Here is a 16,263-nt window from a genome sequence, read left to right on the forward strand (position 1 = left end):
AAGACTAATATATAAGTATATAAGTATGTTATAAGTATATAAGTATATAAGTTATATAAGTATATAAGTATATAAGTATGAAATATATAAGTATGTTTTCAATTGAGAGAATGATATTTCTTAATTTCCTTTTAAATGCCAAAAAGTTCCAGTCTTGAGAAAATCAAACTGTTTCAAAACTATATTGTACCATAGTAACGCCCCTCGAAAAGAAATACAAAACTTGCCTAAATTGGTTCTGAAAACTGGTTGAAGAAGGAAATTATCATTTCGTAACTTATATTTATTTTTTTCTTTTAAGGAATATAAATTGTGAAAAGAAACCGAAGCTGTATGAGTTTTACATTTAAACATAAAACATAGTACATTAAAAATATTTAGTTGAAATATGTTTAAAATATTCATTTCAATAAAAAAAGGCTTAGCATGTAAAAAACGGTCTTTAAAATTAATAATACGTGCAGCATGTTTCCGTTGGCGATGAAGAGGTTCTAATTTACTTTATTAACATTACCACAAGCGGCATTTGCATAGTTTATGTGGCAATGAATGGATGAGTGGTATAGTTGAGTTAAAATATGTTTATTTAAAATGCTTCTTGCTTTATATAATATACCTATACTTTTCGAAATTTTGCAGATAATGTTTTCGATATGTTTTTTCCATGTGAGATTTTCATCAATTAAAACCCCTAAAAGTTTGTACATGTTGCTCTCTTAATTAGAAGGCCATCAATAAATAGAGGAGGAAGCTCGATTGGAAGTAGGCGTTTTTTTGAGTTAGAATGAAAAAGAGACCATTTTGTTTTTTTAATATTCAGAGAAAGTTTGTTTGATTTAGACCATTGAGAAACTTTCATTAGTTCATTGTCCATACAAGAAAATAGTGTCGTTATGCCGCTATGAGATTAAAAAAAACTGTCATCAAATTGGATGCTTCATAGAGGTCGTTTATGTAAATGAGAAAAAGAAGAGGTCCTAGGACAGATTCTTGAGGAACTCCGCAAGTATTTCTAATAATTAAGATCGCGACGATTGGTCGAAATGAACAAATTGTTTTCTATTGTAAAAATAACTTTTTATTAGCTTAAGAAAATTTCCTGTGATTCCATAATATTTTAGTTTTTTGAATAGGATTTTATAGTCAATCATATCAAACGCTTTTGATAAGTCAACAAAAATGCCTAAAGTAAATTTGGACTTTTCAAATAAATCTGTAATATATTGAGTTATTTTTAGTATAGCGTGCTGAGTAGGGTTATTTTTCTTAAACCCATATTGATTTTTATATAATACATTATTTTGAGACAGATGTTGGAAAATTATGTAAAGAATTCTCTCTAAAATTTTATAAAAAACAGAGAGAACAGAGATAGGACGGTAATTACTGACATTCAACAACTCTATTCCTTTAAATATTGGTGTAACTTTTTCTATTTTCAACTGATCAGGAAATATTCCTTGATCAATTGAACATTTAAATACTTTATATAGAACATTTTTTATGGTATCGTATGAGTTAATAACCACGTTTCCGCTAATATCATCATGACCTTTAAAAAAAAGGTTTAATTTCCATTTCTAATTTTAACTAATCAAATAGTAAAAGCATGGAATAGTCTACTAGAATTAGCCATCAGAGCATCAACAGTTAATAATTTCAAGAACTAAATTAAAAATTCAACATTGAATACTTTTTCTGAGTTTTCATGTAACTAAACTTTAGTAAACATTATACAACTACTATTTATTATCTAAATTAGTAACTGTTAAATTATTACTGTTAAAGGCTGTCTTAGATTGTTAAGATATGTCACCATATCTTAACAATGCTTCCTTGAAATAAATATACTTTTCATTTATTCATAGTTTTATCTCTTATTGTAATATTGCATGGGGTAGTACTAATTATAGTAAATTAAAAAAACTTTTTAGTAAGCAAAAGCACGCATGCAGGATTGTATTTGGTGCACACAAAACTTTTCTTTGCGAACTTCTTTTAAGGAAGCTTAGTGCCCTAAGTATCTATAAAATTAATATACACCAAGTTCTACAATTCATGTTTAAAATAAAACATGGGCTTTCTCCTATTGTATTTTGATCTTACTTTAGTGAAATCTCGCACAAGTATCCTACTAAATGTTCAATTAACAACTTTATTGTACCAAAAACTAATTTAAAACTAAGTTCTTACCAAATCCAATACTGTGCAGCGTTTCTATGGAAACACTTTTCAAAATTTATTACAAAAAAAAATAATATTCAAAACATCTCTTTGGAACAGTTCAGGAAAGAATCTTAGAGTCTCTTATTACAAAATGACTTTGATTTAAAATATCTCTTTTAAAATAAATACATAAATAATATAAATTATTTAAAAATATAGTTATTGACACTACTTCTCTTTTGTTGCAGTTTTATTTTTATTTAATTTTTTGTTGAAAAACTTTAATACTTTTATATTGTTGTTAATCTTTGATACATTGCGTTATATTTCAACACTAAGATTTATATTATATTAATATTTAAATTTTAACTAACGTGTGTAAAATTCTTATTATGCACTTAGCTACTTTTCATTTTTGTATATAAACTGAAGATTTTTTCCATGTAAATGGGGCTCGATGGTAAGTCAATTTATGTCTTCTGCTTGCTCCAGCTCTCTTATTTATTAACACGATTTATTCCATTGTAAATTTTAATATACGGCAAATAATAATGATAAAAATAAAAAAATAAAATTAGATTTAACATTATAATGTCAACAGCAATACTTTTTATTACTATTTATTTAACTCTAATGGCGACAATTGAATTTTTTGGTGTTACAGACTTGACACTTTTAAAAGTTGTGCAAAATCCAACATTTACTATATTTATGCTCAAGTCAAATGGTAATTTTACCCCAAAGGTGATGGAAATGAGTAAATCGATTAATTTTCTTTACTTTTTATACTAATTTTATTTTCATTGACAGATTTAAAATTATATAGACTAATTTTTTAGAGTTGAAAAGTTATGACCATTCAAATTTTTAGCCTTCTTATTTTAGGGCGAGAGTAATATTTACATAGTCATATCTTTCGAAATCAGATTATTAGATGAAACTTGAAATCTCTCTATGAGTTTAAACTTAGTGTAAGATAATAAAATAATTTATTTCATTAACTTATTGACCACGAGTTTGGCGTAATGGTTCAATTTTATTTGAGCATTTTTTCCCTAGGCTCCAATCACCTCAATTTTTTTTTGCAAAAATATTGTCATTTGACATAATCATAAATATACTTAAGTTTGGAATTGTGTCAAACTAGCAACACCAAAAAATCCAAATTGCACCACTGTATAGCGCACAATTAAGTGTTTATTAGTGTGACCAAGAATGAGTTTCGATATCGGAAATAATTCTTTAAAAAGTACGATTAGATCTTTAATATGACTTTATATAAATGTTTCTAATTTTGAGTTACGTAGGTTCTAGCCTGCAGACACTGCGCGTCTTCGATACTTTTATGGTTTCCAAATAAGTCCGTGTATATAAAGACAACACAAAAGTTGTTTCGTAACTTACAATACAAAATAAAATTTGTTTACAAAAAATACGAAAATAAACCAATAAATACTTAAATTTGTATTTAGAAATAATAATAAAAAAGTAGGTTCAAACTTATTCTCAAATATGGCTTTGCGTTTTATTCGACACAATTTAAATTTTCTTGGAAACAAAAGACAGTTGTCAGCATTAGCAGATGCAGTTCAAAGAGGTTTCTTGATTTTTTTACTAATAAAAATAATAATAATATTAATATATTTATTTATATATACCGTCAGATGGGGTAATACGGTCACATTTTGACCGTTTTTCTTCTTCAATAATTTGCTAAATACAAGAGCTATAAACTTGTAGGTTTTGTTTAAGAATTACTCCTAGAAGATGCACATTATATATAAAAATCAGCCATGTAGCTTTAAAATTTTAACACAACTTGTTAATGAAAATCATATTTGAAAAATCCGAAAATGGGGTGATATGGCTATTTAACAAAAATACCTAGTTTAAACAACAAGACATTTTAATACATGTTTAAGAAATTAATGAAAGTTGCAAATCACAAAATTAGATTATTAAATAAGATACAAAAAAATTACTAATAGCCATAAATTTGTGAACTTTGTTAAAGAATTGCTCATTCAAGATGCACATTATATTTGAAAATCAGCAATGTGGGTTTAAAACTTTACCTAAAATTTATAAATGAAAATCAATATTGAAAAATCAAAATATAGAGTAATTAGGCCACTTAACAATAAAACCTAATTTAAAAAACAAAACATTGTAATACATGTTTATGAAATTAAAGGAAGTATGTTTCAAATTCTAAAACTTGATTTTTAAAACTAAGCTCAAAATACGAATACAATAAAATGCAAAAATTCCTAACAAATTGCAAAGGCATGTTAATCTTTATAATAGTATCTGGATTTCGTGTGGCCTTTTCTTGGAGCCAGGATTTTTGCTGATATTAATCTTATCATATTTCATTACATTAGAAGGACAATGTCCTTGATCAGGTTGTGCAGATGGTTGAAAAATAAACAAGCTCTTTTTCACTTACAGCTGCATGGCTCTTTAAAATGTTCTGAACAATTCTCTGTAAGATTAGGTTGTGGTGCCTTTTCAAAAACTGTAAGCCTAATCTTGCCCAGTGAAGTTCACTTTTGTTGGTGACGGATACTTTTAATGAAGTGTTTTAATGCAGCCAGATCCCAAAGCTCTTCATCCTAATGACTTTATCAGTAGGCTTTGTTATTACTCAATAAGAGCTTGTCATTACTCAAAAGGAAAAGTTCAACAAGGTGTCTGCATATTTTTGGTCTTACCGCATAGATAATTTCTAAGAGTTGATCTGAAAACTTTGTGGGTCTCAGAAGCCCTTTTAACTGGATTACCAGCAGCAAAGGCCTTCATAGCCTCATTTACTTGCTCTATGGGGTGGTTACTCTGCGTAACCTTTCTTTGGTTTGTATGTGTATGGCATATTGCAACTGATTAAAAAAATACACCTCACCTACCTTAAGGTGAATGCTTTGAGCTTTAAAATTCACTTACCTAAGTAGCTCATAGAGGTCTGGTTAAACTTTTGTCTAAATTGTCCCTTAAACATTTGTAAAATCTGAAAAGACAAAAAAAATGACATGCAAGAAAACACTCAACAACAAGGGTATTATTATTTTAATTTTTTCGAATAGACATTAAAATCAGGTCAGGTTAACATTGGGCATAAAAAGTGAGACACTGCATCTTTAAAACTTTAGCAAAGAACTGATAAATACGCTAAACTGTCCATACTACCCCATGATGGTCGTATTGCTCCATCTGAGGGTATATATATATATATATATATATATATATACATATATTACATATATATATATGTATATATATATATATATATATATATATATATATATATATATATATATATATATATATATATATATATATATATGTATATCGAAGTGAGGTGGGATGGGGCGGGATACCATCCCGTTACCTTTTTAAATTTTGAAAACTATCCCACTCCTTTTTTAATGCATATTTTGGGGTGGGATGCCATCCCGGTACATAATAAACTAATGGAAATTTTATTTTATTTTCCTCCTATAAATAAACTTGTAAAAACAATTTTAAAGTTTGCGGCAATATGCGAATTTAAATGAACTAAAGTCTCAGCTGTTATTTAAAAATTTGCATTAGAAAGTTCAAAAACTAAATCAATAATTATAAAACATTGTGTCTTTTCTTTTGTATTTTAAATAAAAAGTTACCAAGCAACAAAAAGCGACATTGGCTTTTTTTTTTTTTTGTTATCATTAGAGTTTTTTTTGGTGAAATAAAATATAGTATACAGTAGATTTACTCAACATTAAATGTTATGATTTAAAAGAAATTTACTTATTATAAATATGGATAAATGGCTAGCACGCGGAAGGAAAAGAAAGTTAAGCAGTGATAGTTCTAAAAGTAATTTGGAAAATGACACTGAAATAAATAAAGAAGTGACAGATTTTTTGAGTATTGAAACTTGCCAATCCTTTCCTTAATGTGATGGTATTTTTCCAGATTACTGGTCTGATTTACAGTAGAAGGAGATATTAAAAACATTTGACTGGTTGACTGTTTCATTAACAGGTCTTGGTTGTTCTGTTTGTAAGTCAGCAAATAATTTAGGTGCCAAAAAATCTCAAGGAATAAAATTGGCTAGCGAGTGGACGCTTAGCAACGTTAAGGAGTATGGCGAAACAAAAGAAAAAAAACAACAATCAATGAGGAAAAAGCTTTCAAGCCATAAACTATCAGTTGCACACGAAAAGGCTTGTAAAATTATTTCTCAGTCCAAAAAAAACACCATAAAGATGTTTAGTTCAAAAGTGCAGATCAATCAGCACAAAACTGCCTACCGCATATTTCGCACTGTTTATCACATTTCAAAAATGAATCGTCCATTTTCTGATTTGAAAGAACTAATATTATTACAGGTAGAAAATGGTTTAGACATGGGACGTATTTTACAATCTGATCTTGCATGCGCTGATATTGTTTATCACATTTCAAATGAAATGCGCACTAAGCTTGTAAAATATATTTTTTATAATGATAATAAAGTAGGGTTTATGATCTACTATTTACGAATCTACCACGATGAGCAAAAAGTCTGCTCTGTCAATCTGCTTGAGAGTGAACATTCCAGAAATAAATATTGTCAATAGTATTTATTTTGATCTTATCGAATTAACAAATACAAAAGCCTCGTCTATTGCAAACTCTTTTATATGTGCTTTACACAATTTTGGTTTTGACAGCAATTTTTTATTATGTAATTGGGTGTCTTTTGCATGTGATGGTGCTTCTAATATGCTTGGCAAAAAGGCAGGCATGGCCCAGTTACTTTTGAATCAGTTTCCTAATTTGATTTTATGGCATTGTAGCAATCACCGATTAGAGTTAGCAGTAAATGATGTTGTGCGCGATATCTTACCAATTTGTCACATGAAAAGCTTTTTTGATAAATTATATTCCATTTACAGTGCATCTCCTAAAAACAAAAAAGAACTGGAAACTGTTGCTATGGCTTTAAGTGTGAAACTAAATTCCATTGGACGAATTCTAGGCACTAGATGGGTGTCGTCTAGCGCTCGATCTGTGATGGCTGTTTGGAATAATTATGCAGCATTGTATCAACACTTTCATGAATCTTTATTGGATTTAAGGGGTAATGGAGGAGATAGAGCCCAATAGTTCTTAAAAATAAATTATGTGATATCAATTTCATACTCAACATGGGACTAATGCTAGATGCTTTAATAGAACTAGAACATCTTTCTAAAAAATTACAAGATAGGCAAACTTCTTTACCTGATGCACATCGGCTTATCACTTTAAAATACCATATATTTCAATCAATGAGAAATAATTCAGGTGAATATTATTCGCAAACGCAGCTTGCAGCAGAAAAGTTTGAATTTAAAGGCGTCAAACTACAGATCGGAAAAGTTTCTAAAATTAATCAAAATGAATTTTTTAGTAAACTAAGTGAAAATCTTGATTCTAGAATGTTTACAACTAGAGCTGCGCATAAATCTTTACAAGACAAAAAAAATGATCCAAACAAAGAAAAATACGATAATTTAATAAAAAATTTACAAATTTTTGATAAGCCACAATGGTTTGCAGACCAAGATCCATGCTTTGGAGATAACCATATTAGACAATTAGCAAAAACTTTAAATATTTGTGAAATTACGGCAGTCCAAGGGTTTCTTGAATACATTTCCACTGGTGACTGTTATAAAACCCCTAATGATCTTCAGCCTCTGAGAACTGCTATAAATACCTTGATTGTTTTAACAGCTGAATGTGAGCGTTCTTTTTCTACTATGAATATAATCTTATCTTCCTTGCGAAACACTTTATTAATAAAAACTGTGTCGAGTTTAATGTTCATTTCATTAGTAGGTCCACCAATTACGCATTTCGATCCAAAGGATTATGTCATTAAGTGGTTTGGGAAAGAACATCGCGATGCTAAGTTTAGGAATTGTGAAGCGCCGGCATTAAAGTCTATAAATGAAAGTGAAACATTTTGGAAGATATTCTGACCAAAATTTTTTTCAACTATTTAAAAATTGGTAAATACAAAAAAATAAGACTTGTTTAAAAATAAAATGTTTAAATATACCATTGTTTTTTGATTGCTTAATGACGTTTGATGTGAAACTCAACTCAATATTTTACAGTGACAGTCTCTTAAGAATATAATGGACCTCAAGTTGATTTTTTAATATAGGTTTTTTACTATAGGGATACTCTAGGGATTTATAATTCCTTTATTTAATCTACACAAAATACGAAATCTATAATTTTAGGATAGGTGGGATGGTGATTAGAAAATATTAAAAACCATCCCGCTACCTTTTTTTTCCCACTTCGAGCACTGTATATATATATATATATATATATATTTTGTTATTCACCTCCTCAAGGCCAAGAAGGCCACTACAGATGAGGCTACTTAATAGTGGTTATAACCCTCTCTCAACTCTATAACTCCAAAACACGAACCTTGACAAACAAGGTCGCTGCGCGGAAAAACAAGTTGAGCGCGGTACTACCAGGGACGTAGTGGGGATTGAACTTGGAACCTCTCGCTTATAAATGCATATATATATTAGGGTGATTCATATTTTACCAATTTTTGAAAATCAAGTTAGTCCTACCTGGAATGGTTGACCACCAAAATAAAAATAATTTAAAGCCCAAAAATTTTGATGTCAGATGATTTTAAAGGTCCAATTTGTGTATAAAAACATATCAAAGTTCAGATGTCTGACTTTCAAAGTCAACTCAGAAAGCCAACTTTTCTATATGGTATATTTTGGACTAGTTATTAATAGTAGGGTAGGACCAAAAAAGAACATAGTGGTTTTTATTCCACATGATCTGGAGAAAGTAATGAAAAAAACAGATTTTACATAAAATGACGCATTAGTATGTATAACTGACGCTGGTTTATTCTTCATAGTTAGGCTAAATTCTTAAAACTAATATTAGAACTAAGCATTATTAACCTTTATTTAAAATGGGGCATGTCAATGGCTACCCCCTCCCTTCACCAGATAATCAGGATTACCCCATCCTCCTTCTTTGGAGGTGGAATGCCCCCAAAATGATGGAAATTTCATTAAAAATCATTCTATTTGAAATCACTTTTTTTTCTGTTAAAAAAAAAAAATACATCACTTGGCAATATAAATGTTAAAATCATGATATGTAAATATAATATAATTTAATGTCATGCATAAATATAATATATTAGTCATGTTATTTTTTTCTCTGCTTTCTTATTGCTTCAAAGGCTAGCTGCAACTGTTCCTTGGATTCTGACCCACGGAGCTGATCTCTTTTTTGCTGCATAGCTAGTAGAAGTTCTAGGCGATCATCCTCAAAACTTATATCAGAGTTTGTGAACATTGTTTACAAACTCTGATACAAGTTTTACAGTCCTTTCAGAATTATCGTTTACTACTTTGAGTTTACTTAGAAAATTGGAAAATTTTTTGAACTGTTTAACATAGCACCGCATAGTAGCAGGGCGGTTTAACCAAAGTTTGTCCTCCATTCTATTCAGGTAAACTAAAGATGAACCAAGAGTTCTCTCCAATTAATGAAGTCCTGGTGGCTCATCTTGTGTAAAGCTCAGCTATTTTATCATGTTTTACTTCTCTGAATGCTGAAAATAATCAGGAACTGGTTCGGAGAATAATGTTTTTGCAATGTTTTCTTTCTCCACATCAGGAAGGTCAGGGTCTAGAAGAGCTAGTGAAACTAAGGTTTCATACAAGTACCAGGTGTGTCTCTCCATTGACTTTATTATTCTTTCAATTCTATTTAGAACTCTCTTAGAATCAGAGTTGTGTTTCTCCACATATTGTTTGTATTGTACCATTCCAGGATGTAATAGGCTTTTACATCCTTTAATGGTGCAGCTGAAGGCAATGAGGTTCTCAGAAACCAGACAGTAGAAAATCGAAATAAATTCTGCCATAGACTTTAACTCTTTCTTTTGGGCAGCAGTCAAATCATAGTGCACCAGTGTTCTCAATATCTGAATCTTCAAATAGTAAATGCCTTTTGACATGAACTAGCATGAGAAACATAGCCTGGAGCTTGAATTTTGATAAACAATTTTAGGACACAGATACATCAGGGTAAGTAATAATAATCAATAACTCCTTATAATCCCTTCTGGGAAATATGTCAGTGCTCAGTGCATCTTTTCAAAATGGAATAGTTTCCTCAATCTGGGTTGCCAAGAAAGTATTGCTGATGGAATTGGTACCAAACCTTATCAAATTGTAAAGATCAACAGTTTCCTTTATGTCATTCCAGTTTGTCTGAAACTGTTAAACATTAAATTTTCTGGAGCTGCTGTTTTGCCTGAGTTAATTTGCTCTCAGAAATGTTTGAGATGTAGCTTATATATATGCCTCTTGCAGGCAAGATCTAATAAAATAGATTCCTGTCTTTGACTGAACCTAATATTGGTTCATGAATGGCTTCCAGTATTTGAGGCAGTTTTGTCAAAGCATAATCCCTTCACATCATCACTTATTCCATAGTCTTCCAGTACATTATTCAAAGCTTCATACTAAGCGGCTCCAGTTCCATGTTCCATAGCTGGAATTCCAAGAAGCTTAATTTTTCCATCAATATTAGCTGAAACAGCTAGCCTGTCTCTTTTTTTCTTTCTTCCCATTAGTGATATCTTCCATTATTTTTCCATCAAAGTGAGCTATTATAGGGAAAAGAGCTTTCTCAGCAGCTTTTTCAATCCCCCTTTTGTGCTGGCAGCATTTTGCTGGATGGTTTTTTTGTGCTCGCCAAATAGTTGATTGAGAAAGTGAAAAGTTGACAACATTTCCACCTGAACTAACAACCAAATCTGTACACATATGCAGCAAATCTCTGGAGGAAATATTTTTGGAAACTGAAATCGTGGCAATATCTTTGACAAAATCCTTGGCTAACTGTGGTAACATTATTTGGACCTGGCTAGACGAAATAAAAAGAACAATCTGAGTCTATGCTGGTGTTTATCTCGCTGGTTTCTGAGGAAAACTGAAGCTCTGTGGTTAAATCATTTCTCTGACGAAACTGTTCAGCACTACGTACTAACTTTACATGTTTCAATCTTCTTTGTTCTCTTTTTTCAATTCTCTGATTATATAGTTTGTCTTTTTTACTCAGTGTCATTTTGCAACTGGCCTTTTGATCTTTCAAAAATTTCATATTTGTATGATACAAGTCCTTAATAAAGTTAGTCTTTAGAATATCTTTGATATTTGATCTACCAATCCAGAAAACTTTCTTTACTTTCTTTTTGAAATCTTATCTAGCTTTTTCTGCTTCTTTTGAGTTCTTACACTTACTTTTCTTTAAATTCTCCCAGTTGTTTATCAGATCAGTGATATGCTTCCTGTTATAATATATATAAAAGGTTTATAAGATATTATATTATACTAAGTTTTTGTAGTGTATTTATGGGAACCTATCCCTTTAATATGAATTAAATTTTGTTTGGGCAGTGAGTATTACGCCCTTGTATGCTCAGTCTATCCAAGGTTTCTTAACTACAAATAGAATGCAGATTTCAGGACAGCTGTCAAGACCAGAACACTTTGCTGTTTGATGTCCAATGGTACAAGCAATCAGCTTTTTTGTTAGAGTTATTTTGTCACCAGATCTTTTAAACTGAAAGTGGAGAATAATGTCTGTATTTGTTGAAAAAATTATTTCTGGTAGGTTTTTTTTTAAGATCCACTTCTTCAAAAAAACATGCCCATGTTTTAAATCTTGTCGATCTCAGCATCTTGGTTTCTGAAAATTTAATCTAAACAGTATTTTGATTAAAATTAAATATGGCAAGAGATATTCTTTGTTTAAATCACATGTATTTTACATTAACAAATTTGTATATAACCAAAAACGGTATACCTGTTAAAGATTGTTTAAAAGAGCCAGTGACATGACCCCTTAATAATGATTAGTTCTTATATTAATTTTCAGTATTTAACCTAAATATGAAGAATAAATCTGCATCAGTTATACATAGTAGTGCATCAATTTTACATAAAAAACTTTTTTTTTGAACATTTTCTTCAGATCATTTGGAATAAAAACCACCATGGAATAAAAACCACCTTTTCGTTTGCATAAAGTTTGTTATTATTTGTGGTGTTGTTGCTAATTATTTTTATTATTGTTTGCTGTTGTTTTTAATAATAATTTACTTTATTATAATTTAATCTTTTTTTTTTTTTACTATAATTTAATTTATGCTTCCTTTTATTTACTAATATTGCTATTAATTTTTTTGTATATTTGTTTATTTTATTTAGATGTCACTCCAATGACTAGTTTTTAACTGTATGAGTGATACCTAACCTAATTTTGTAAACTATAATAAAATTTGTAATTTTTTAATTTTTGGTTGATTAAAAATGGATTAAACATATAATTTTTGAACTATTAAAAAAAAGAGTTTGATTATGGTTATGGTTGGTTGGTTCTATTCATTGGTTCTTTTTGTTTTAAAATAGTTAATTTAAAATAAATAATAAATATTTTGATATCTACTTTTGTATTCAATACTTATTTAATATTGAACATAACTATTTTTTATTTATGTATGAACAAAAATATGTTTGCAGATAGAGAATTGCTTTAAAACTAATTTGAAAAGTGGAAGGGCTACTTTCTTTAAACCTTTTAATTTTTTTAATACCACCTGTTTTCTATTTCTATTTTAACCCTTTATACACATACACACACACACACACACACACACACACACACACACACACACACACACACACACACACACACACACACACACATATTAAGGACTTTTTGGTAACTCCAGTTTCTTTGGTTTGAAAGTAAATGAAAAGTCATTTACTTTCAAACTTAAAAGAAGAATTTAAAAATGTAATGAAATTTTTCAATGTTGGAATTAATTAGGGGTTGTTTATAAATTACGTACTCTTTTAACCTACCTACTCAACATTTTTTGATATATTGTTTAATTTAGTGTCTCCTTACTTTTATAATTGACCATTTGTCCCTCATCTCATATACACCGTTTGCACGCACCCTCTTCCCCATCTAAGTGTACGTACTTTATGGACGATCCCTTATTTGGCAAAATGGTCAGTTCCTATGAATGATGTTTTTTTGTTGATGCTTCTCAACAAAGTATCAGAATAGAAACATGTTGAAAAAATCATTACATATTTAAGTGAAAAGGTTATATTGTTTATTGATTCTATTTATGAAGAAGTTATGTATAAAAAATCTTTTATTAAAAAAGAACCATGTGAAGAATAGAAAATAAAAGACGTGCATGATAGATGGTTGCACAATTTCATAAAGGCTGAACAGACAGAAAGAAAAGGTAATCTATTGAAAATGTGCCAATACCTGTTTGCCATTCTACTGCATAATATGCCGGTTGAACATGTGTTTACATTAACTCAAACTCAGTAGACAGATGAGCACTATTCGCTTTCTATCAACACAGGAAATATATAATTCAATGTCTTATGAATTTTAAAATGTCATATAGACGTTCTGGTTTTTCGTAGCAGCTCTTTTTTCTCTTTTACATTATTGTAGAACACAATTATGTAAAAGAAGAAAAAGAGCTTTTATGAAAAATCAGAACATCTGAAAAATATGATTGGACAAAGTAGAGTGTTAATGAAATCAGGGAGTAGTAAAGGTGAGAAAAGAATGTATGTAATAAGATGTTTTGGTAAACAAGTATGCCATTAATTTATGTTTGGTTATTTAAATTTAGTGGAATCGCTAATTAATTTATAGTTTTTTTTAGCTTTAATACATATGCGCCCATAATAAAAAAAGCAAATTTTCCTTATAAACAAAATGTTCCAAAATGAATCATTACTGGGGTGAATGTTTTGCTGTTGGAATACTAATGGTCAATCACATTTGTGTGTATACTCCTCTGAACATGAAAGTTCAGAGGAATATAAACTCAAGAAGACAGAACAGCTGCAGAGCAAGAAGCTTTCAATAAGCTGTATAATGAAAACAAAATGAAAAAATGAAGACCTTATGAAAGCTAACCAGAATGAACCCTTTCGATGGATAGTCCATAGACAGACCCGATCTGTGCGCTGCATTGACACAACCCAATCTACCAATAAAAAGAAGTGTGTTTGACTTAGCAAAGAACAATCAGATCAAATTAAAACAACAGCAACAAGAATCAATAAAAACAAACCTTTACTCCTAACCAAAACCATTGTCAACACCACTACCACCACAAATTTAAAAAAAAATTATTAATCCACATAGAGAACTTAACTTCTGGGCAAATAATCCTTGTTCGCTAAATGAAGCCAAACGAGATTAACTAACTGCAAGAATTGATAATAAGGTAGCAGAAAAGAAACCACATTTACTTTTCTTCACTGAGATCTGGTTTTATCAAACACAGACACTTGACTTTCTGGCTACCAACTCCATCACAAAACTGGGGAAGCAGAGGAGGTGGTGTAGCAATCTGCATAAAAGATGGTATCCCAGCAAATGAAACAAAAGTGAATCAACTCAACTCAACAAAAACAACTATGGAATACACCAGAAGTTGAAAAAGCAGTGGAAAAGAAAAGAAACTTTTGGCGCAAATATCTTGCATCTGATAGGTAGACTCACATAGAGATTTGAGAAGAGTATAAAGCAGCCTGCAAAGAGCTAGTTAAAATTGTTCAGCAGTTGTTAAGTACGAAAATGAAATTACAAACTGTTTCAAAATCAATCCAAAATGCCTTCATAACCAAGTCAAACAGAAGTAAATATTGAATGAAACGTTGGTCACTGAAGACAACAATGGAAATCTTACAACAGACAAAAAATAAAATAAAATTTCTTATTTACTTATTGTATATTTCCAATCTGTATTTGTTGTTGAACCATTGCATCAGATGCCAACCTTTGAGAAACAAACAGAAATGGAATGTGTCTTGAGAGTAGCAGAAATAATAACTAAATCTGTCAGCAAAACCTAAAAAAGCTCATTGAGACAAAGTCAAAAAACTATGATAATGTACACATTCAAAAGTTCACAGGCAGAGTCCCTAACCTATGGAAGCTATCAAACGTGACTTCTATATTTAAAGATGAAAACTGTAGAAAATGCTCGAACTACAGGCTGTTTCTCTCATATTGGTACCCTGTAGAATAATGGAAAGTTTTATACACAAGAGAATCATGAAAATAGGCTCTTCACAAAAGATAGAACATCATTTGAAGAACCAGCCAAAATATGACAACAGTATTCCATACAGGGACAAATAAGAGATTTGTAGAGGTAGAAAATGGAATCAGGAATAAGAAAATGGTAAGCATGATAAAGAGGAGCAACCTTAGCAGTTGAATTTATATATGGTTTCCATGAAAGGTCAGTAGTAAATGATAATCCAAGATAACGAAAAAAAAAGACTTAGTGATAGGGTGCCATTCGTTATTATAGGAATTCATTAGGAAAAAGAGCTACTTTAGATGTAAGGTTATTGGGAAGGCTATTAATGTAGAACAGGACCAAGGGTAGAACCTTGAAGTACCCCAGAAGTTACTGAAATGAAAAAGAGTGTTGGCCTCCGAGGATGACTTTACTAAAGTGGTTAGAAAAAAATAATTTAATAGTTTCAAAAACTTTCCCAGATACACCATATGAAGCAAGCTTATGGAGAAAACTAGCATGGCAAACTTTTTCAAAAGCTTTAGATATGTCAAGAGCAATAGTCCTAGCCTCTATGCATCCAACTGATGCACAATAAAATTTTTCAGTCACTGGAATTAGTAACTCAGCTGTAGAGCAAAAGGATCAAAAACTGTATTGATTGTCTTACAGTAAGTTATTTGACTCGATTTGAGATGGGATGTGAGAAATTTGCTTATCAAAGACTCAAAGACCTTGCTAATAACAGAAAGAAGACTGATTGGACGATAATATGAGGGGTCAGAATGTTCACTAGAGTTTTTGAAAATTAGAACAACAGATGCTATTTTCCTACTGGCAGGAAAACAAGACTCAGTCAAGCACTTATTTAATAGTTTAGAGAAAATTGAAGAGAGTTCTGGAGAACAATTTTGTAAGACAGGAATGTCTTCTGTGAC

The 16,263-nt window shown here is 30.3% G+C and overlaps 1 protein-coding gene across 1 annotated transcript in view; it reads left to right on the forward strand.

The window, feature by feature from the left end:
• Positions 1 to 3,513: 3,513 nt before the first annotated feature.
• LOC100204769 (glutaryl-CoA dehydrogenase, mitochondrial) overlaps positions 3,514 to 16,263 on the forward strand; it is a 59,787-nt gene continuing 47,037 nt past the window's right edge. The window contains exon 1 of the mRNA XM_065818383.1: positions 3,514 to 3,763. Within this exon, the coding sequence (XP_065674455.1) occupies positions 3,679 to 3,763 (85 nt within the window). The 5' untranslated portion in view covers positions 3,514 to 3,678. The remainder of the gene's footprint in view (positions 3,764 to 16,263) is intronic.

The sequence above is a fragment of the Hydra vulgaris genome, chromosome 14 (genome assembly GCF_038396675.1).
Source record: "Hydra vulgaris chromosome 14, alternate assembly HydraT2T_AEP".
NCBI lineage: Eukaryota > Metazoa > Cnidaria > Hydrozoa > Anthoathecata > Hydridae > Hydra > Hydra vulgaris.